This window comes from Dendrobates tinctorius, unplaced genomic scaffold (assembly GCF_039654945.1).
Source record: "Dendrobates tinctorius isolate UK_male_01 unplaced genomic scaffold, ASM3965494v1 ptg000139l, whole genome shotgun sequence".
Classification (NCBI taxonomy): Eukaryota; Metazoa; Chordata; class Amphibia; order Anura; family Dendrobatidae; genus Dendrobates; species Dendrobates tinctorius.
Genome location: NW_027361807.1, coordinates 10,746,754 through 10,769,179, shown reverse-complemented (window position 1 = coordinate 10,769,179; position 22,426 = coordinate 10,746,754). Strand labels below are relative to the sequence as shown.

Genomic DNA, 22,426 nt, shown 5'->3' with positions numbered 1-22,426 from the left:
TACACACGCTACACTCACCATCACCGTCAATGGCTCACAAACACCATCTCAACTGCCCTGGGATACAGCTCTGCCTGTGGAGATCTTCATCATCTTGGCTGCTTTAACGCCGGCCCAGAGGATCTGCATTGCAGCATCGGCTACCCTAGCCGATTACCACGGGTGGCGTCACGATCCCCCTTTTCCAAATTAATTATCATACCATCTTCCCCCTCATTTGAACTGTCATCTTCTTTATTGGACACCCAGGGCCACGGACCGAGTCCCAATCACCACCATGACATACTTCCCCCTTAAAAGAGCCTGAAAGGCCCGGTACTAAGTAACCCCCGACCCTGCGTAGCGTCTCATTTTAACACCAGATAACAGGGATATATTGTATAGTTTCAACATTATAAATCTACGTATATATTTGAGGAGGCAGACACAGATGCTGTCGTGGCCAGTATGGATTCGACAACAATCTAAAAAGTCAAAAAAGGGTACAGTATCGCCATATCCAAGGTATATATTGTTAGGATTGTAGGTCTGGAGTCGGAGACTCCAGGAGTGGGGCCCCGGGCGAATTGCCAGGTGGAACAGACCCCTATACAGGGACCGTTAGGAGCAAGCCCAGGGGTTCAGGTACCACGGCAGCCGGTACCGAGAGGGGCGGCTCACAGGAGATACGGGTGAGTATGTCTGAAGAACGGTACTGGGTACTAGGAATACCAGGGGTGTACACGGAAGTTCGCTAACTACAGGATAGTGCGAGACAGGTACACGTGAGCACGTATGGCGTGTAGCGAGTAATACGTCCGGAGGTAAACAAAGCAGGACACGTGCAAGGAGCACGACAGAGTACTGAATGGAGCAGCAGTCGTGCCAGGAGGTGTAATGGAGCGTAGGGACAGAGTGAGTGCCAGGAGGCACGACTGAGCAAGAAACAGACGACAGGATACGAGAGTGTGCCAGGAGGCACAACTGAGCATGAAGCAAGTGAGAGTTCAGAACGAGTGCTAAGAGCACAATAGAATACAAGACAGAGCAGAGGACCTGAGAACAGCGCACAGCCAGGCAGGGACACAGCAGACCCAGCCATGAAGCACAACAATAATTAGGCACCTCCCACAGGGGAAGGTAGCCTGATATAACACATGACCATGACAGGTTCCAGGTCAGATCCTAGCCAGAAAGCACATGACCACTACAGCTTCTGGGTCAGGTCCTCCATTACCATAGGGAGGACCGACCCGGAGACAGCACTGGTAGGAGCGCGCAAACGTGACATGGAGGAGGAGTCCCGGGGACGAGAGCTGTACGTGTGCACCCGACGGGAGCCCCTGAGGGACCGCCGTAGCGGAGGGAGTGACGTCGGGACCGAAGCCCCGCCTCCTGGTGAGCGCGGCATGACATATATAGTATAGTTTCAACATTCAAAATCTCTGCATTTATTTCAGGAGGCAGACACAGATGCTCTGAGGCCCAGTATGGATTACACAACAATATAAAAAGCAGTAAAAGGGGAATGGATCCCAAGAGTACTGTTGTATAAAGTGTTGGGGTCATTTGGCGATCTACATATACACTCACTGGCCACTTTATTAGGTACACCATGCTAGTAAGGGGTTGGACCCCCTTTTGCCTTCAGAACTGCCTCAATTCTTCGTGGCAGAGATTCAACAAGGTGCTGGAAGCATTCCTCAGAGATTTTGGACCATATTGAGATGATGGCATCACACAGTTGGCGCAGATTTGTCGGCTGCACATCCCTGATGCGAATCTCCCGTTCCACCACATCCCAAAGATGCTCTATTGGATTGAGATCTGGTGACTGAGGAGGCCATTTGAGTACAGTAAACTCATTGTCATGTTCAAGAAACCAATCTGAGATGATTCGAGCTTTATGACATGGCGCATTATCCTGCTGAAAGTAGCAATCAGATGTTGGGTACATTGTGGTCATAAAGGGATGGACATGGTCAGCAACAATACTCAGGTAGGCTGTGGCGTTGCAACGATGCTCAATTGGTACCAAGGGGCCCAAAGAGTGCCCAGAAAAAATTTCCCACACCATGACACCACCACCACCAGCCTGAACCGTTGATACAAGGCAGGATGGATCCATGCTTTCATGTTGTTTACGCCAAATTCTGACCCTACCATCCGAATGTCGCAGCAGAAATCGAGACTCATCAGACCAGGCAACGTTTTTCCAATCTTCTACTGTCCAATTTCGATGAGCTTGTGCAAATTGTAGCCTCAGTTTCCTGTTCTTAGCTGAGAGGAGTGGTACCCAGTGTGGTCTTCTGCTGCTGTAGCCCATCTGCCTCAAAGTTCGACGCACTGTGCGTTCAGAGATGCTCTTCTGCCTACCTTGGTTGTAACGGGTGGCAATTTGAGTCACTGTTGCCTTTCTATCAGCTCGAACCAGTCTGCCCATTCTCCTCTGACCTCTGGCATCAACATGGCATTTCCGGCCACAGAACTGCCGCTCACTGGATTTTTTTTCTTTTTCGGACCATTCTCTGTAAACCCTAGAGATGGTTGTGCGTGAAAATCCCAGTAGATCAGCAGTTTCTGAAATTCTCAGACCAGCCCTTCTGGCACCAACAATCATGCCACGTTCAAAGGCACTCAAATCACCTTTCTTCCCCATACTGATGCTCGGTTTGAACTGCAGGAGATTGTCTTGACCATGTCTACATGCCTAAATGCACTGAGTTGCCGCCATGTGATTGGCTGATTAGAAATTAAGTCTTAACGCACAGTTGGACAGGTGTACCTAATAAAGTGGCCAGTGAGTGTATATTTCAAGAGTAACACACAGCCTCTCACAGGCTCAGTATGGATTACACAAGAATATAAAAACTTGAAAAAGGGTAATGTTTTACAATCGTTCAGCTGCATACAGTGTTGGTGTAATTTTAAATCTCCTTATATTTTACCATAGTAAGATACAAACTCTCACAGGCTCAGTATGGATTACACCCGAATATAAAAATGAGAAAAAGGGAAATGTATTCGAAACGTACACCAGTATACAGTGTTGGAGTACTTTGAAATCTTAGTTTATATTTCAGTGTCAGTCTGCCAGTCCAGACTCTCTGCTAGAGGAAAGTAGATGGATAAAAGTACAGACGTAAAGTCGAGTGATTTTAGATGTTTTTGAATTAGTAATCACGGGAAAACCTCTCGGGAGAATTCGCAGAGGCGATGCTGACCCTCAATAATTTTAACTGTGGATACAGCTAAAACGCAAATTAGTGAAGAAAGGGTTGCTGTATCAAAGTAGCGTCGATCCCATCACAGTAACTCGTCTCCATCAAATTGTGATCACAGGGAGAGCTGTAGACATGGTCCTCACTGCCTATCATGATCTGTCTGGTCACTTTTGAGTGCAAAACACAAAAGCCACAGGCCGTAGGGGATTCTATTTGATTGCCATGAGAGGAGACATTGAAAATGGTGGCAGGAATGTCACACGTCTGTGACTATGAAAAAGAGAAAGGTGATCATAAAGCACCACTGCATCCAATTGGGAGTTGACGTCCATTACAAATGATAGCCATTGGTAATCTGAAGGTAGAGGCCAGCAACACAGGACATAGCTACATCTTAACCACCATTGATCAGTACACCAAATTTGTAGTGGCCGTCCCTGTGACGGATTTAACTGGCCAGACTACACAGCGGTGGAGCATGGAGAGGTAAGTATTGCAAGTGCTGTGTCCTTGAGCAAGCAGGGGGGACCCAATCGTGAGCGCCGGTACTGGCACAGGGCTCCTCATAGTACACCAGTGTGTCTGACGGCGAGTGGGCCCCCCCACCGTCAGAGACAATTTATTGTACTATGAGAGGCCCTGTGGCCATCCCGTCGCCCAAGGGTGGGGCCACACACCGGTTCAGGGCAATAGCACTTGCCTGGGTGCAGCATGTGTTGACCCTGGGGTGGGAGGGCAGCACATTTCGGGTGGTTTAAAAAATGGCATATGTTGCTGTGTAGGCTGGACTTTCAGCTGATGCAAATGGAGGAATTGGAGAAGTCAGAGGAAGAGGAGGACAAAAGGGAGCCTTTTTTCTGGCAACCTATGTGTTATCAGGGGAGGGTGGGACAAAATCTTTTGAACCCCATGCATGGTTCATTTTAATGAAGGTTAGATCATCAAAATTTTGGGTTGACAGACGGGTCTTTTTTTCCGTCAGGATTGATCCAGCAGCACTGAAGGCTCTTTCAGATTGCACACTACCAGCAGGGCAAGCGAGCTCCTGTAAGGCATATTGTGCCAATTCAGGCCATGTGTCCAGCTTTGAGGCCCAATAATCAAAGGGGAATGACCTGTGAGGCAGAATCTCGATATGGGAGGCGAAGTAGTTTGTAACCATAGTTGACAACTGCTGTCTCCTGTCACTTGCAATCGATTCTGTATTAGCTGTCATGTGCGAGGGACTTGAGAAATCAGACCACAACACGGTCAGGAAACCCCTGTCTCCAACGCCAGTTTGGCTGTGTGCACCACGAGCACCTCTTCCATTTTGCCCACTACGGCTCGTGGGAGAACCCACCCCCCTGCTGTGTGCTGGGAATGCCTCAAACAACCTGTTTACCATAGTTGCTTGTTTGCTAGCCAATATTAGCTCTAAGTTCTCCTGTGGCATGATGTTGTGTAATTTGCCTTTATAGCATGGATCGAGGATGCTGACCAACCAGTAGTCATCATCCCTCATGATTTTGGCAATGCGGGGGTCCCTTTTTAGGATCTGCAAGGCATAGTCACACATGTGGGCCATTGTTCCAGGTGTCAATGCTGCACTGCCAGTGGTGGGTGGAGGAGCACTTTCTGGCAAATACACATCCCTCCAGTCACACACAAACCCTGTACCTGACCTTGGCACGCCCACATGTTCTCTTGCGCCCTGAGAAGCATCCTCCTCCCCAAAATAATCATCCCCCTCATCCTCCTCCTCATCTTCCACTTATGCTTCCAACTCGTCCACGCCTGTTCCCTGACCAGACAATGGCTGACTGTCATCAAGGCTTCCATCCTTCTCCTCCTGTTGCTCCTCAGCTGCAGACGCCTGATCCTTGATGTGCGTCAAAGTTTGCATATGCAGACGCATAAGTGGTGTGCTCATGCTTATGATGGTGTCATCTGTGCTTACCAGCCGTGTGCATTCCTCAAAACACTGAAGGACTTTACAGAGGTCTTTCAGCTTTGACCACTGCACACCCTACAATTCCATGTCTGCCCTCAAACTGCCTGCCCGTGTATCCTCCCACAAATGCATTACAGCTTGCCTCTGTTCGCACAGCCTCTCAACCATGTGCATGGTGGAGTTCCATCTTTTAGCAACATCTATGATTAGGCGGTGCTTGGGGAGGTTGAGTGATCGCTGCAGCTTCTGCGTATGACTGGAGTGGACGTTTGAGCGACGGATGTGCAAGTACAGTCTTCGCACCTTATGGATCAGGGCTGTTAACTCCGGATAATTATTTAGGAAGCACTGCACCACCAGGTTCAAGGTATGAGCCAGGCAAGGTATGTGTGTGAGTTTTGAAAGGGCTATGGCTGCCACAAAATTCCGTCCATTATCACTGACTACCTTGCCTGGCTCAAGATGTAGACTGCCCAGCCATGACTCAGTTTGTCGATGCAAGTAGTCGGCCAGTACCTCCACGGTGTGTCTACTGTCGCCCAAAGACATCATTTTTAAAACAGCCTGCTGCCTGTCAAGATCCAGGTTGGATTATGACAGATAAATGCACAAGTAACCTTTTTTTCCTTAAGCTGTGCGCTTAAAGTTAGTTTTTGACCCGGTGGCCATTAGGGTCATTGCACTGTGTGGTTTCAGTTCTAGTTTTGCCCCCAGTGGCCGCTAGGGTCATTGCACTCTGGTTACTTTAGTTTAGTGCACGTGATTATGAAGCAGGTGTGATTGCTGGCTCTTACCTATAAAAGTGTCAGGTGGTTGTAATCACTGTTGGTGATATTGCTCATTTCCAACCAAGTCTGGTGGAGGAAGGAACTACAGAGAGGAGTGCCTGGCAGCTCAGGGGAGCTCTGGTGTTATAGCTTCAGGTGGAAGCTGAATTAAGGTATCGAGCTTCAGGGGTGAAGCTGAACTTTGGTGTCATACTCTGTTGCTTGGAGCAATAGCAACAGAGCAAAGCTAAGTGGTGTTTTCCCTGGTGTTTCCCTTTATTATTTAAATTCGCTCGGCTGGAGGCGGTGTATCCAGATACACGTGTAATTCTGAAATTCGCCTGCTGGAGGCGGTGTATCCAGCTGCACGTTATATTATTTAAACTCGCCCTACTGGAGGTGGTGTATCCAGGGTCACGCGTGTCAGAGAAATTCGCCATGCTGGAGGCGGTGTGTCCAATCACACGTGACCATCACATTATCACCTACCGTAACATTTTTCTCTGTTGAGCCATGGGCCAAGTGCAGACCAGTGAGCAGTTTCTGCTGGCCCTCACTGAGGTTAGTGAGGAGCTGAATGATGTGTTTCAGCAGCACCTGCAACTGAATTATGGGTCTGAGGCCTATCCTCTGCCTCAACTAGAGGGTCCATGTATGGCTTTGGCGAGGATGTGCCGTGGAGTCCCTGCTGGGGAGCAGGACTTGCTTATACAGGCGGACGTACCAAGGCAGGTGGGTGGAGTCAGTGTCCCCATGGTGCTGCCTGGTGTTCCCCAAGGTGAAGGGGAACATCCCTGTAGTGAGCAGACTAATGGATTAGTCCTTGGCACTGACGCCGAAACTTCTGTACTGTCAGAGAAGCCGTGTTCCCCTGGTCGTGTGGAGGAAGACGACCTGGGAGTGTATATTTCCTCCTCGGCCTCAGAAGGTACTATGACAACAGAGGTGATGGTTGACGTGGTACCTGAGGGCATACCGGTGCTTGTGGACAGTGGAGCAGAAGTCAGTCTGGTGGATGCTCGGGTTGTCCAGACTCATAGTCTGAGGTGTAAGACACTGGACAAACCCATAAGCGTCCAGGCCATTAACTCTGTCCCACTGAGCCAGGGGGGGTTAAACCAAGTCGTAGAAGACATTGAGCTGCATAGCGGACATCAGGATGTGTCCCAGCCATACTACGTCTTGTAGGGAAATCCAGCACCTATCGTTGTGGGCCCCCCTTGGTCTAAAAAACACAACCCGGTCTTAGATTGGCGAACTAGGGAAGTAGTCAGCTGGGACCAGTCGTGTGAGGGCTGCTGCCTAGGGGCTACTGTCTCAGCCATCTCTCTACAATCATCCCCTTCCTCTCCAGTGGTAGCAGGTGAGGTGCTGCAGGAGAGTAGGGGCAAGGCTCAACCCTTGCCATTAGCCAACCTTGAGAGGTACAGTCCAAGTAGTAGGAGGGGTTGGAGGGTGGTGTTTCCCTTGGTGAATTGCGGGGGTGTGACTGTGGTGACACAGGGGGACGCCTCTGTTGTCAGTTCCAGAGAGAGTTCACTGTATTGTGACAAATGAATGCGTGGCAATAAATCTTCAGGTCCGGACCTGTGTGTGAACGAGCATGTATGGGTGGCCACCAAAAACATCCAGTGGAAGTGTGTTGCGGGGGTCTGGAATTCTCAGGTGATCAGGCCGTATCTGGTGTCGGCTATCCAGAGCCCAGAGACTTACCAGCTGGAGTTATCCACATACTTGCCCATACACCTCTCGCTCCCCAGATCGGCGCTTTGGAGATGGGTGGTGCCTCCGGAACATACTTTGCCAATACCAGCGGTGCTCGTTTGTCATCAACCTGACGTGCAGGTAGTTGCAGGGGTGAACTCTGGATCTGGGCGTCCCCGCTGTAGGTGGTTCCCTGATGAGGAGCGGTCTTGAGGGTCCAGAGGACCCTCATTGAGGGAGGATACTGTCATTATCCAGGTTGGATTATGACACATAAATGCACAAGTAACCTTTTTTTTCCTTAAGCTGGTGGTTTCAGTTCTAGTTTTGCCCCCGTTGGCCGTTAGGGTCATTGCACTTGATGTTTTCTTTGCTTTGCCTTTTGCCCCCGGTGGTCTCTGGGGTTATAGCAGCTTTTGGCCCCTGATCATTTGACCATTCCCTTTTCCTATATAGGGTCACATGGTCTATGTGCAGGGGTTGGTGATAGCGTCTTTTTGGGATTCCAACCACGGTGAAGGGAGCAGCTGGCTGAAGTGTGAAGCCACTGCAGAAACCTGGTGAAGTTAGCAGCTGGCTTGAAGGTTGGAGCCACTGCTGAAACTGGTGTTGAACTCTGTCTGCCCGGTGTCCGCAGCAGAGTGAGATGGTGAAGGTGGCAGCTGGCTCTGAGGTGTCGAGCCACTGTGAAAAGTTAATCCGGTGATGCACTCTGCTGCCTGGTGCTGCAGCAGAGCAAGATAAGTGTTTTTGGTGTTTCCCCTGTTTGTATTTTTCCCTGGTGTGTATTAGTACAGCGGTGGGGCCAGTGCCTGCACCACCCAGCTCCCTAGCAAGGGATAGGTGTAGGGTGTGCTAGGGTGACAGGTGAGGAGCCTGTATAGGGAACGTTAGGAGTGTGAGGGACACCGACTCAGGGGAGTGCAGGAGGTCTCCACATCCCCGTCCCCTATCGCAGGGCCCACCGTTGTAACTGTTTCCCCTTCCCCTGTGTCTTGTTGTTTCAGTTACCGGCCTGCGGTTCGTGTCACACAGGACGGGTCCACGTGACATTGACACTGCCGATTACCACTAGCTGGTCGATAGTGGGACACCTCGTTTGCAACACTGACAGATGTGGATGGAGTGCTCGTGCGACTGCGCTCTGTCGATGAGCTTTCGGTTCTGGAAGAGGAGGAGGGTTGAACGCCTACAGCCAACTGTTTCCTATACCGTGGGCTAGGCAGCACTGTTCTACCGCTGCTGTCCCCTGTGGAGCCTGCATCCACCACATTAACCCAGTGCGCAGTGATGGACACGTAATGGCCCTGGCCATGCCTACTGGTTCATGCATCTGTTGTGAGGTGTACCTTTCCACTCATTGAATGTATTAGTGCATGGACAATGTAGTCTTTCACATGTCGGTGGAGGGCAGGGATGGCTTTTTGAGAAAAGAAGTGCCGACTGGGTAGGTCATAGCGTGGGACAGCGTAGGCCATGTGCTCTCGGAAAGCTTCGCTTTCTACCAAACAGAAGGGCATCATCTCTAATGAGATCAGTTTGGCAATGTAGGCATTCAAAGCCAGTGTACATGGATGAGAGGATGAGTACTTTCTTGTCCTACTCAGAGTGTCTGGTAGGGTGAGCTGGACTTGAAAGCTGCATATGGGGGAACTAGCATTGGACATGACGGACTGAGAAAGGGTTGGTGATGGTGAGGGTGTTGATGGCCTAGATTCAGTGTTTCCTCGCAAAAATATTGTGATTGCCTAACTGGTTTGGCCTAGCAACGACACCTCAACATTTCTTGATGGTGGTGTGCTTAGCGGTGGCCTTACAGTGGGGGAGGCGATGGAGCGTTGCTGGCTAACTTCAGTCGGAGCAGGTGCACATGTGCTACCTGAGCTTTTGTAGTCCATCCACGCTTGCAAATGCATGTTGGTTAAATGTCTAAGCATGCAACTGGTATTCAAATTTCTTAGATTTTTCCCTCTGCTAAAGGTCTTTCGGACTTCTTACAGATAACCTTTGCATCATCAGTAGGATTTTGTTCAAAAAAGTGCCACACTGCACTCTTCCTACTATGGTACAAATTTTCAGCGCTTGCACGCTGTGCTAATTTGACCATCTGGCCAAGCTGTCCTGCAACTTTTAGTTTTTTTGCCAAGTTTTTTGACAGCTACGGGCCTGCTGGATAACCGCTGCTGCGATGATGATGCCTGCTGCGGATCCTTCTCCTGTTCTGACCTATTGTCACCAGCACCCTCTTCCCCCAATGGATGCCAATCCGGGTCAACAACTGGGTCATCCATGACCTTGTCTTCAATGTCATCTGCACCTTCCTCTGTGTCACCGTGTAAGGTGGTATAGTATGCGGGAAGGGGCACCTGAGTTTCATCAGGGTCTGATTCGAGCTCAGTAGACTGCGAGGGCAATGTAGTGGGTGAATGTACCAGCAGATTCATCTAGCAGTGGCTGTGCATCAGTGCACTCCATGTCAGATTCATCTTGGACTGGGGAATTCAGGATTTGACTTGATAACCCAGGAATGGTATGTGAAAAGAGCTCCATGGAGTAATCTGAAGTGTGTGCTGCAGCATCCTTCACTTTTGGTGTGGGTGAAGGACACAACGAAAGGTGTTGTTCCTGACCAGAGGCCTGCACTGATGACTCTGTGCTTGCAGTTTTTGTAACTTCAGAAGAGGAGGCAATAGAGCTGGAGGCTGTTTCGGCAATATAAGCCAAAACCTGTTCCTGATGCTCCGGCTTTAAAAGCGGTTTACCTACTCCCAGAAAAGGGAACCTTAAAGGCCTTCTTGTGCCAGACGATGACGCAGGCTCAACATCTCCTTCCTTAGCTGCTATTGTGCTTTTGCCAGAACCAGCTGCCCCCCCTGCCCACATCCGCGGCCTCTTCCACCATACTATCTCATGTTTGGGAAAATGTACCAAAAATACCAGAAGAGAGATGGTACTGCATGAGGAGCGTACAGCTGTGTAAGGTGTATTTAAAAAATGAAATCTCCGTATATATTTTGTTAGTCACAGACGCTCTACCAGTATGTATTTGACAGTAATCCAACAAGCAGATATACGGTACTGTATCAGAAGTGTACAGCTGTATACGTTTTTAGTGAAACTAACAATCTGTGTATATGTATTTATGGAGTGTCACACACACGCTGACTCTGTATAGATGTGACTGTAATGCGAACAGCAGATATACAATACTGTTTGAGAATCGGACAGCTCAATACGGTGTATGGAGAAATGGAAATGTCCGTATATGTATTTACGGAGTGTCACACACACACACACACACGCTGACTCTGTATAAATGTGACCGTAATGCGAACGGCAGATATAATACTGTTTGAGAATCGGACAGCTCTATATGGTGTCTGTATGGAAAATTGTAAATCTCCATCTATTTTTATGCGGAGTGACACACGCTGTCTCTGTATAGATTTGACCGTGATCAAACAGCAGATAGCTTCACTGTTTGAAAAGCAGACAGCGCTATACGGTGTAGGTCTGGAAAAATGAAATATCTCCTCTTTTGTTTTTCCAGAGTCACACACAGCTTCACTGTTTGAAAAATGGACAGCTCTATAGTAGGTCTGGAAAAATGGAAAATCTCCTCTTTTTGTTTTTCCAGAGTCACACACAGATAGCTTCACTGTTTGAAAAGTGGACAGCTCTATACGGTGTAGGTATGGAAAATCTCCTCTTTTTGTTTTTCCAGAGTCACACACAGCTTGCATTTGTCCGTGATACCAGCCGGTACAAGGTAGTGTGTGAGGAGCGTACACCGCTATACGGTGTGTGAAAAAATGAATGCTCGGTAACTGAGCAGAAAAAAATAATAAAAGTTGGAGTGCTTTGAAAAAAGCAGTTTGAACAGCAGTGTGCACACAGCAATGCAGCTATCAGGTAGCATTAAAAGGCAGCATAATCACCACCAGTGCTGCTGCACACAACAAAAATCCTCCCCTTTCACTGCACACTAACTGTACAGTGAAAAGCGCTAGCAGCAGAAGCTATTTTTTTTCTTCTTCCCTGCCTAACGCTCTCCCTATTCAGAATCAGCAGCAGCACCTCTCCCTATTCTAAGATAGGAAGAAGTAAGATGGCGGTGTGCGTCCTTGGTGATTGGCAGAGAAAAGGCGCTGGAAGCATTATTTGAAACGCGACTTTGGCGCTCAAGTCGGCGACCTCATGGCCGACTTCACGCTATGGTTGGGTTTCAATAGGCGAAACCCGACTTTAGCAAAAGTCGGCGGATTCTGAATTTGGCCGACCTGTTTCGCTCAACTCTAGTCTTAAGCACATTTTTTGTGAAAAAAGTTAAATGTTCATTTTTTCCTAACACATTGCTTCAATTCCTGTGAAGCAACTGAAGGGTTAATAAACGTATTGAATGTGGTTTTTGAGTATCTTGAGTGGTGCAGTCTTTAGAATGGTGCCACTTTTGGGTATTTCCTGTCATATGGGCCCCTCAAAGTCACTTAAAATGTGATGTGGTCTCTTGGAAAAAATGGTATTGTAAATTTTGTTGGAAAAATAAGAAAACACTGGTCAACTTTTAACACTTCTAACTTCCTAGCAAAAAAAAAAATGTTTTTAAAAAATTTAAGTAAAAGTAGACAAAAGTTTGGAAATTGCTAAATTTTTGCCAAATTTCAATTTTTTTCACAAATGTAAGCCATATTAAACAAATGTTACCCCTATCATGAAGTACAATATGTCAGGAAAAACATTTTCAGAATTAGTGGGATCCGATGAAGCTTTTCCGGAGTTATTTCCTCATACAGTGACACTGGTCAGAATTGTAAAATTTGGCTTGGTCATTAAGGTCAAAATTGGCCCCATCACTAAGGGGTTAAATTATGATTCTCTTTGCTGATTACCTTGCAGAACATAGTAACATCTACAAAAACTGAAATAGTACTCTACATGCCCTCTGCAAAGTCATTATTAAATATACAGTATTATCAGAACTTTAAAACTTGAAGCCAATAGGGAAGCTAACCCAGTTCTCTAGAAACCCAAAATCCTCATTCTTGCACCAGTTCCTGAGCCGTTTGTTTGCCTTCCTAAATTCTACCTTTCTCTCTTGCTTGGCACATGTAGTATTTGAAAAAAAAATACTACTTTTGAGCTGTTTGTCTTAGGCTATGTGCACACACTGCGGATTGGTCTGCGGATTCTTATCTGCGGAACCGCAGGTATAATGACCTGTTGTTTTACCTGCGGATTGGCCTGCGGTTTTGCCCTGTGGTTTGCCACCTGAACAATGGAATAGGTGGCAAACCGCAGCAGAATCCACAGAAACAATTGACATGTCAATTCTTTCTGCGGATTCAAAACCGCAGCTTTTCAGCAGTTAAAAATCCGCAGCATGTGCACAGCAGAATGTAAATCCCATAGCATAACATGCTACTGTACACTGTCTGCAGAACTGCTGCAGTTCTGCTGCGGCCAAAACCGCAGCAAAAACCGCAGCGTGTGCACATAGCCTTAAACTTATGTCCTAAAACCCTGAAATCATTTTTAAGGATCTCCTGCATTTCTTTAACTTTATCATTGATGCCAATGTACACCATGACTGCTGGGACCTTTCCAGCTCCTCCCAGTAATGTATAAACCCGATCCATGGAATGTGGCCCTCGAGCACCAAGAAAACAACACACAGTTCGACAGTCCCGGTCTGTGTGACTGATTGCCCTATCTGCTCACCTAATAAGTGAATCCATCACTACCAGTACCTATCTGACCTGCCCTGTGCTAATTTTAACCCTCCTTACAGGAGCAAATGTTTCCCTGGCTTTCCAATGAAGTGTCTTGTTGTAGAAATTCTGTACAGATATCCCCTTCATCTGTCAAACTAGCAAATTTTGAGGTCTGCCAGATCAGGACTAGCCTCCTTGACACTCTCTAATTTATGCCACCTTCTATCTGTCACCCAGCTAATTGCCTCATCGATCTGCATTCTGCACCTTCAAGTTACCTTCCTTACCCACATTTATCCCACTAATCACCTGTTCAGTGAGCAGCAAACATCTTTTGGTGATGTCAATGGATCTTAGTGTTACAAGTCACTCATTTGTATCTAGTAACGTGGTCACATCTTGCATAGTAGTATACACCATTGACCTGCTGATCAAAGACTGCAAACATGCAATACGATGTACACAGAATGGCTTTGTTAATCGTGGCGCTCATTTTACTAATGAGGATGCCACAGGTAGCATAGGAATATATACAAATATATATACAAATAAACACAATGAATTAATAAGTTCCTCCCTTCTAAGGTCTCTGAATCAAGTCACTGATTTTTTTGTTCCCCAACCCACTTTGGAGCAACACACTCTCAAGCTCACTCACGTGGTTTAGGCTTTTGAAGGGGTTTTCCAGGCTTCAGATGAAAGCCTGACACCACTCTATGTGACTGCAAAGTTCTGAATCCTTACAGTGTGCACACCGCATGCTGTTAAGCTACTCAAGTGTTGCCAGTGAGAGCAGGCAGTCAGTCACATGACTACAAGCAAGCGATTTGCATAATTATGGTCATGTCCTGACTAGACATTCTTGGCCTCCCTCAATACAAATGAACTGAGTGAGGCCGATACTTTTAGTTGAATGGGGCCAGAAGTATGCAAATCACATACTTGATGTCAGAACTCTGTTGTTGGGTGTCCCACGACCAGGGGCTCCTTCCCTGTCCCTAATGTTAGGGGCGCCCTAGCGCACTCTGCTCCCCGGATTACTTCTGATGGTGAAGATGCCTGGGCCATGTACCTTGCCTTAGCTCCTGAAATCCGCCCTCAGTCTGTACCCTTCCCCCACCCAGGGAAGAGGGGAGTAGTAGTATAATGTAGTACACCAACCAGACTAACAAGGTAATACAAACAAGGATAACAAAAAATACCAAACATATAAATATGCTCATACATATAGCAGAGAAATTCACCAGGGAGTGGAGGATGGGTAAAAACCAAAGTAGGAGAGGAAAGGGAAGTATCACACTCAAAACCTAGTAATAGTCACAGATAAATCCACCAATCGCCTTCTCCAATAGTAACCAACAACAACCTCCAGCAATGCAGCATAAGCCTTCTCTGACAATGAGTGCTAGCCAGGACCCAGTATATATAAAAGATGACAGTGGCTAACAATGCACAGCTGAGCCTTAATGGGGAAAAGCTCTCAACTGAGCAGATTAACCCCATCCACTGTTAAAATAAATTTACACTGTTTAATATGAAGGTGAAGGGCTTCTAATCAGTGCAGGAGTATGAGAAATCCCCTCTGGGGCTGCCATCACAGCACTGTTCCTTAGCGACGGTTGTCGCGATACCTAAGTGTGCTTTCACTTATAAACATAGCATCCAGCAATCAAAAATTCTCTAATGAAGGTCCTGATGTGTTTAGAGTGTTTTTTGGATGACAATAAAATTGATTCCTTTTTTCATCACAAATTGAGTGCCAAGTTCATTACCTCTTTATGAAAATTGTAGATTCACTCTGAAGGCATCAAAACTATGAATTAACACATGTTGAATTATATAATTAGCAAAAAAGTGTGAAACAACTGAAAATATGTCTTATATTCTAGGTTCTTCAAAGTAGCCACCTTTTGCTTTGATTACTGCTTTGCACACTCTTGGCATTCTCTTGATGAGCTTCAAGAGGCACTGAGCCCACATCTTTCCCAGCACATGTCAGATGTTTTGAAAAGCTGACATGTGCCTCTAACAACCGTGGGTGGAATTGTGATCCACCCATGGCTGTTAACCTGTCAAATGCCGCTGTCAATCTCTGACAGTGGCATTTCAATCACGCTTCTGGTAAGCGCGCCGGAAATCCCGCCCATTGGTGACCCTATCATGTAATTGCAGATCATCGATGGGTTGGCATGACAACCAGAGGTCTTCAGCAGACATCTATGGTTGTCATAGTTGGATTACTATGAGCGCCACTCGGTGGTCACTGCTCATAGAAAGTGAGCATGTCTGCTACATATAGGCGATCTGATCATCGCCTGTATGTAGCAGAGCCAATCAGACAACTGCAGCTTCTAGTCTCCCATGGAGACTATTGAAGCATGCAAAAAGTAAAAGAAATGTTTTTAAAAATATTAAAAAAATAACAAATATAAAAGTTCAAATCACCTCCCTTACGCCCCATTCAAAATAAAACAATAAAAAAAATCAAACATACATTTATTTGGTATCGCTACATTCAGAATCGCCCGATCTATCAATATAAAAAAACTAGATGGTGGCCCGATGGTGGCCCGATTCTAACACATTGGGTATTCTAGAGTCTCTGTTAAAATAAAAAATAGTTATATACTCACCTTCCGACTGCCGCCGGACTCTGTCCCTTCTCTCACCACGCTCCCGGCATCTTCCGGTCCCAGTAATGCTTTGTGCAAAACACTGCTGATGACGTTGTGCTCTCGCGAGAGTGACGTCATCTCCGGCCCTTCTCACTAAGCATTACTGGGACCGGAAGATGCCGGAAGCGTGGTGAGAGGAGGGACAGAGTCCGGGGGCCGTCGGAAGGTGAGTATATAACTATTTTTTATTTTAACAGAGACTCTAAAATACCCGATGCGATAGAATTGGGCCATCATCTAGTGTATTATACTCCTGTCACACCCCAAGCTGCTGTCACTGTTCTGCTGTTACTTAATGTATTGTACTCCAGTTACACCCAGAGCTGCTGTCATTGTTCTGCTGTTATCTAATGTATTGTACTCCAGTTACTCCCAGAGCTGCAGTCACTGTTCTGCTTTTACCTAATGTATTGTAGTCCAGTTACACTCAGAGCTGCAGTCACCGTTCTGCTCTTACCTAATGTATTATACTCCTGTTACAACCAGAGCTGCAGTCACCGTTCAGATCTTACCAAATGTATTGTACTCCAGTTACACCCAGAACTGCATTCACTTTTCTGCTGTCACCTAATGTATTGTACGCAAGTTATACCCAGAGCTGCAGTCACTGTTCTACTGTTACCTAATTACCTAATGTATTGTACTCCAGAATATATACAGGACTGTGCCTGTGTAATGAGCAATGCAGCAGTGATGCCTTTAACGGCTGTAATGTGCCTGTACAATGAGCAATGCGGCCGTGTTGCCACGACGACTAAGCAACTGTCGCTGATTGGTCATGGCTTAACTTTCCATTACAGACAGACAGACAAAATTAGACAATTATATAGTAGATAATTAACCAGATTGGTAAACGATGTAACAAGAAAAAAGTCACCAAACCTCAACATGTTTGGTGACTGTGACCTCGTAATGACCTGGAGAACCATAATGGCAGGTCAGTTTTAGCATTTAGTGAACGTGGTAAAAAAAACAAAAAAAAACAAGTGAGGAATTGCACTTTTTTGCAATTTCACTGCACTTGGATTTTTTTTCCTGCAACACAGCGCCAAAAGGGTGCAGCGCCAGCAAAATCAGATCAGCGCATGGTCAGCGCACGATCAGCGTATCCAACGCTAAATATAGGATATGCTGATCGCATGCAGCCTCATGCAATCAGAGAAGGAACTGACCGGAGGGGGCGCGGCCGGGGCTTAGCGGCGGCCCTGCGCTGCGCCCACGAACGCTAGTGTGAAACTAGCCTTACACCTGTTTTTTTTTCTGCCATGCATTACCCACTACTTCCCACAAAATAGCAGGATGGATCCAGCTCAGCTTATCATAAGGTTTAATGGGCTTTACCAATAAAACATTATCTTAGAACTCTGCTAGCTCTGTTTCATGTTGAATAGAAGAGCAAGGAAAATGTTGGTTTCTTAGGCCAGGTTCACATTGCGTTAACACAACCCGTTCAACGCATAGCGTTGACGGGCTGTGTTAACGCTATAGCATAACTCGATATGCGTTATGCAATACCGCTAGCGCTGATGATTCATCAGCACTAGTGGTAAAGGAGCCTCAGACGCTGCAGCCCGCGTCCGAGGCTCCGTCAGTGAATGACGGCACATCGCGAATGCATGCCGCTTCATGGCATGCGTCGCGATGCGCCCGACAATGGGGCTGAATGGCAGCGTTAACGGACTGCGGTACACCACAGTGTAACGCAGTCCGTCTAACGGACTGCTACAACGTAATGTGAACCCAGCCTTATGGTGCTATAATTCCCTTCTTTGCTGATCAATGCAGTACCCTCGAGTGGTAGTAACCGAACAACCGAAAGTCACATCATAGCACAACTAGATAAAATAATGATATAATGTAGCATAATGACTTAACCTTTTCGGCAAACAAATAATACAGGTGATCGACAGTTTTACTGATGTGTAAAGCTGAGACAATACATGGAGAGCATGTGCTGGATTTCTGTATTTGCCTTTAAGCTATTGTCTCCCAGTCCATGCGAAGAAACTTCAATGGATAACTGCTGCAATTTAAACAGTAGTACGTGTTAGTGACGTGTAAAAGGAGAAGGACATAAATATCTGCTATCTCACCCTCTTAATTTATGGAACTCTGCAACAAAGGTAAGCCAAAGACTTCTGGCTATTCTGTCCCTCTATTAACACAGAAGCCGCATTACAACTAATTATCTACATCATCCCTGTATGTCCTTCTTCCCAGATCATTGTGGTGAACCCTGAATGAGGGAACATTCTGAATGTCTTCATGATGGTAAGATAAAGAAAATATATGCTGTCATATAATGATTTTAACAAATATATTCTATCTTTTGCACAATTTAACCTTCATTTCGTTCATTTGAATTTCAAAATAAAAAGTTTCACACTGAATTTCGATTAGTTTTTAGGGAGTTTTTTTGGTGTATGTAGGTTGTCTAAGATAATTTATATCAAGTTCAAACTTTTATATTAGAACAATGACAAGAACAATTAGCAGGTGCCTTTTCTTTAAACATGACATTCCCTGAAAATTTCAATTATTTTTAATTGTAATTTTAAATCGGCTAAAACGTCTGGGAATGGAGTGATAGAAACATAAAAGTAGTAAAACAGGTAAAAAATAGAAGCACTTCGACAACAAGGAGGAAATAATGCATAATACACAGAATTTGGGATCGAAAGGACAGGATAAATTGCCATATCATAAACCTTAGCACGGAATAACTCTAGATAGTTGTGTGTTTTTAAGGAATTACTGTTTTTAATTGTTACATTTCACAACCGTAATAATACGTTTTCATATGTAGAAACTTTTTAATTGGTTTCCAGCAGAGCTTTTTGTTTTTTGGTTTTGATCTTCATAATCGGAGAATCATAACTCTTTCTTTTTCTGTTGATGCAACATTATGAGGTATTCTTTGTGGAATAAGCTGTATTTATAGTAGCATCATTTTGGGATAGATATGATGTATTGAACAATTTTAATAATCTTTTTTGGGGAACAACTGAAAATAAACCAATTTTGCAATATTTTGGGATTATATTTTATTTTTTTACGACACTCATAGTGCGATATATATGACATATTACCTTTATTCTGTGATCCAGTACAATTTTGATAGTGCCTTTTTATCTAGTTTTTTAAAAAAATCTTTTTCAACTTTAACATTGTAAATCGATTTAAATAAATCCTCTTTGCTTACACTACCGTAACTTTCTTTTATTCTTTTTATTTATATAGAATGATTGCTTTTTTTTTTTAAGAGATGAATTGGTGTTTTTGATTGATACCATTTTTAGGAATGGACTGCCTTTCTGTCTTTTGGTGACTTCTAACATGACTGAAATTTTTTGTGTCATTTTTACACTTTTGCCCCACCTTCTCCCAATTTTTTTTCATCTTTCCATCAATATTGCCATACAAATGCTTGTTTTTACAAAATGAGCTATAGTTCTGAGCTGTAGTTTTGAATGACACAATTCACTATGCTATATAATTTTTGAAAAATGGGAAAAAGTGGGATGCAATAATGAAAAAAAATTCCACAATTTTCTTCAAAAACGTTTAGATTTCCTATTCAATGTAAAGTAAAAATTAAATAAAAACATGGTTATGCAGGTTAGATTGATTACAGTGATGCCAAACTTACCGTATAAAGATGTTTTATTGGTTTTAAAAAAGTTCAGAGCCTTGTTAAAAGTAATTGGTTTGTGTTACCATTTTCTGAGACCCAAAACTTTTTTACTTTTTCATCTATGGAACTGTATAAAGGCTTTTTTTTCGCATGCCAATCTGTATTTAATTAAAGGTACATATTATATTTTGCTTGTTTTCTTTGCACTTTTTAAGGTTGATGTCGTTATGGAAAAACAGCACTTCTGGCTTTTACTTTATGGGTTCAAATATGAAATATGATACTTTTTTTTAATGGCTTTCTGCTCAATCTCAAGCCATGGCAATTTGATGGATGAACGATCTGTAGGAAGCTTGATCTTGTGCAAGCCTAGATAGGTCCACCAGGGTCTTCTCCGGTGTTATTTTGATTTTTATGGATGTAGAAATACCTTTTGTAGAAGCATTATGCTTTTTCTGTAATTATAGATTGGGAAGAGGGGATGTTTTAAAGTTTTACGTTTTTCTTTAGTCTTTTAATATTTCCAAACAATTCTAGCTACATTTTATGGATTTTTTTTTAGGTAAATTGAACCTACAATTGTTTAATCATTTATGCCATATGCTGCAATACTTTAGTATTAGATACTGCATTCATACCTGGAATTACAATTAAGAATTTTCAGCCATTATATGACTTTATACTCAGGTAATCCATAACATTTCTATTTACATGTTTGTTCATCTAGTTCTTATAAATGAAGACCAATCTGCACTACCATTATCAAATAGGTAGATGCTGGAGCAAAACAATAAAATAGTAAAAATACAATAAAACATGTGTCTGCTTATAGCAGTAATGTTGCTTTCACCTCAAATTATCCCTTTGATCATTTATATCCTGTTTCACCCAAAACATTTTTGTTCTTTTTATGTGTCAGATAAATTCAGATAAATGTCTGAATAATAATGGACTGGATTATGGACAACGTCGTTACCAGGAACTGACTGGTGCCTATAATCAATGGAAAGTGTCTCTGTATTCAGGGTCAGGGCTGAAATAAATGGAAGTTATGAAAACCTCGGTTTAATCGAATAATCCTTTTTATTGAGTAACTCATGACTAAAAGCGTGGAAATTCTAATGTATATATCTCATTAAAAATATAAAATACACAGATAATTTTCAATATAATAGATACTATATTCAACTAACAATAATTATTGACTTCTGTACAGAATTTTACAGAACCAGACATATTATATGAAGAATTTGAAGATGCCCTTGAAGTACTACAGAAAAATTCAACCTGCATCAATGAAATTCTGGAGTCAACAGGTGCAAAAAAATTTTTGCATATGCGTAAACTTCAACAATGACTGGATATTTCAACATTTCTGCTGAAAACACACAATTGAAAGTATTTCTTTGTATTTCAAAATCAAAGAGAGAATTTGACTTATACGACTTGTGCTATAAGCTATTCACACATTTCTGCAACCGCCCTATACTCCTGAATAGATAATACATGGCCTTGCCTATTTTACACAGTGAATATGATCGGTATTTTACATCCAATACCAAGAATGAAACCTAAGCAAAAAGCATAATATAAATTAAAAGATTATTTTAAACATTTCTGTATTAGTCTTGGATCAAAAACTTGGATGCTGAATAGTGACTAAATCAGCATCATGTGAGTGAGTCTTTACACTTGCAATGTATTGGGTTGAAATAGTTCAATTCATGTTCTACTATAATTTCTATCACATTTTGAAATTTTCAAACTGTACTGGATTACAAGCAGTCTTGTATATACTATGTCTAAATCTTTAGTGATTACGTCAGACATAACATAGAATCTGTCAGGACTGCCCCCCTGGAATTTCAGGGCTCCATACTGGCAAAATTTTCACGCCTCCTTGAGACTCCAACCAGGCTCTCCAGCTCCGCCTCCACCCCTCAAACCTTCCACTATCCCACCTCATACTCTTGGAAAAACTCCACTTCTGCACAACGTTTTCCTCACCAATCACACATTTAAAACCATATCATATACATAGCTATCAGCTTTTGTTTTGGCCAAAAGATTTTTTAAGCCACCACCACAACAAGGTAGACACTTTTGGCAAAGCCCTACTCTACTCTAACCTATTAAAAATTTGATAAGCTATCCAATTCTCTTTTTAGACATATTTTAAATTATTTTTCTTTAAGGGAATGTGTCACATACATTTTTAAAAATAAATAATACCACATAGGAGGAACAAACACAAGATGAGACCACATATTACCACCACATAGTGACCAAATAATACCACATACAAGAAACAAATCCCAACACATCATGACCAGACCACATATTACCACCACATAGTGACCGAATATTCCATTGAAGCAAACATATGTATCAACAGGAGGGAAGGATACAGCGAGAAAATAGCAGTCTAAAAAATAACTTTTAATCCAACAAAGTTGTCAGGCAAAAAAGCACACATTGTTGTCGGATCTGACAACAATGTGTTTTTTTGCCTGACAACTTTGTGCCGTCCATGTTTTAAATAAATGGATTAAAAGTTATTTTTAGACTGCTATCTTCTTGCTGGATACTTCTCTCCTGTTGTTACATAATATTACCATAAGTGCCATTATACACAGGAGCTCTGTATATAGTATACAATGTATAGTTATAGTGTCAGTGTACAGTTAATACAGTGATCATCAGCGACATTATACACTGGAGCTCTGCATAGAAGGGGAGCTTGGACTTGGGCTGGCCTTGCCTCTTTTTTTCTGTTAACTGGGCCCCATACACAACTAA

General features: G+C 44.0%; 1 protein-coding gene across 2 annotated transcripts in view; it reads left to right on the top strand.

The window, feature by feature from the left end:
• SPIC (Spi-C transcription factor) overlaps nt 1-22,426 on the top strand; it is a 52,685-nt gene that overhangs the window by 12,411 nt on the left and 17,848 nt on the right. For both annotated transcript variants that reach the window (XM_073545018.1, XM_073545017.1), the window contains exons 2-3: nt 18,214-18,264; nt 20,844-20,943. In XM_073545018.1, the coding sequence (XP_073401119.1) occupies nt 18,259-18,264; nt 20,844-20,943 (106 nt within the window). In that variant the 5' untranslated portion in view covers nt 18,214-18,258. The remainder of the gene's footprint in view (nt 1-18,213; nt 18,265-20,843; nt 20,944-22,426) is intronic.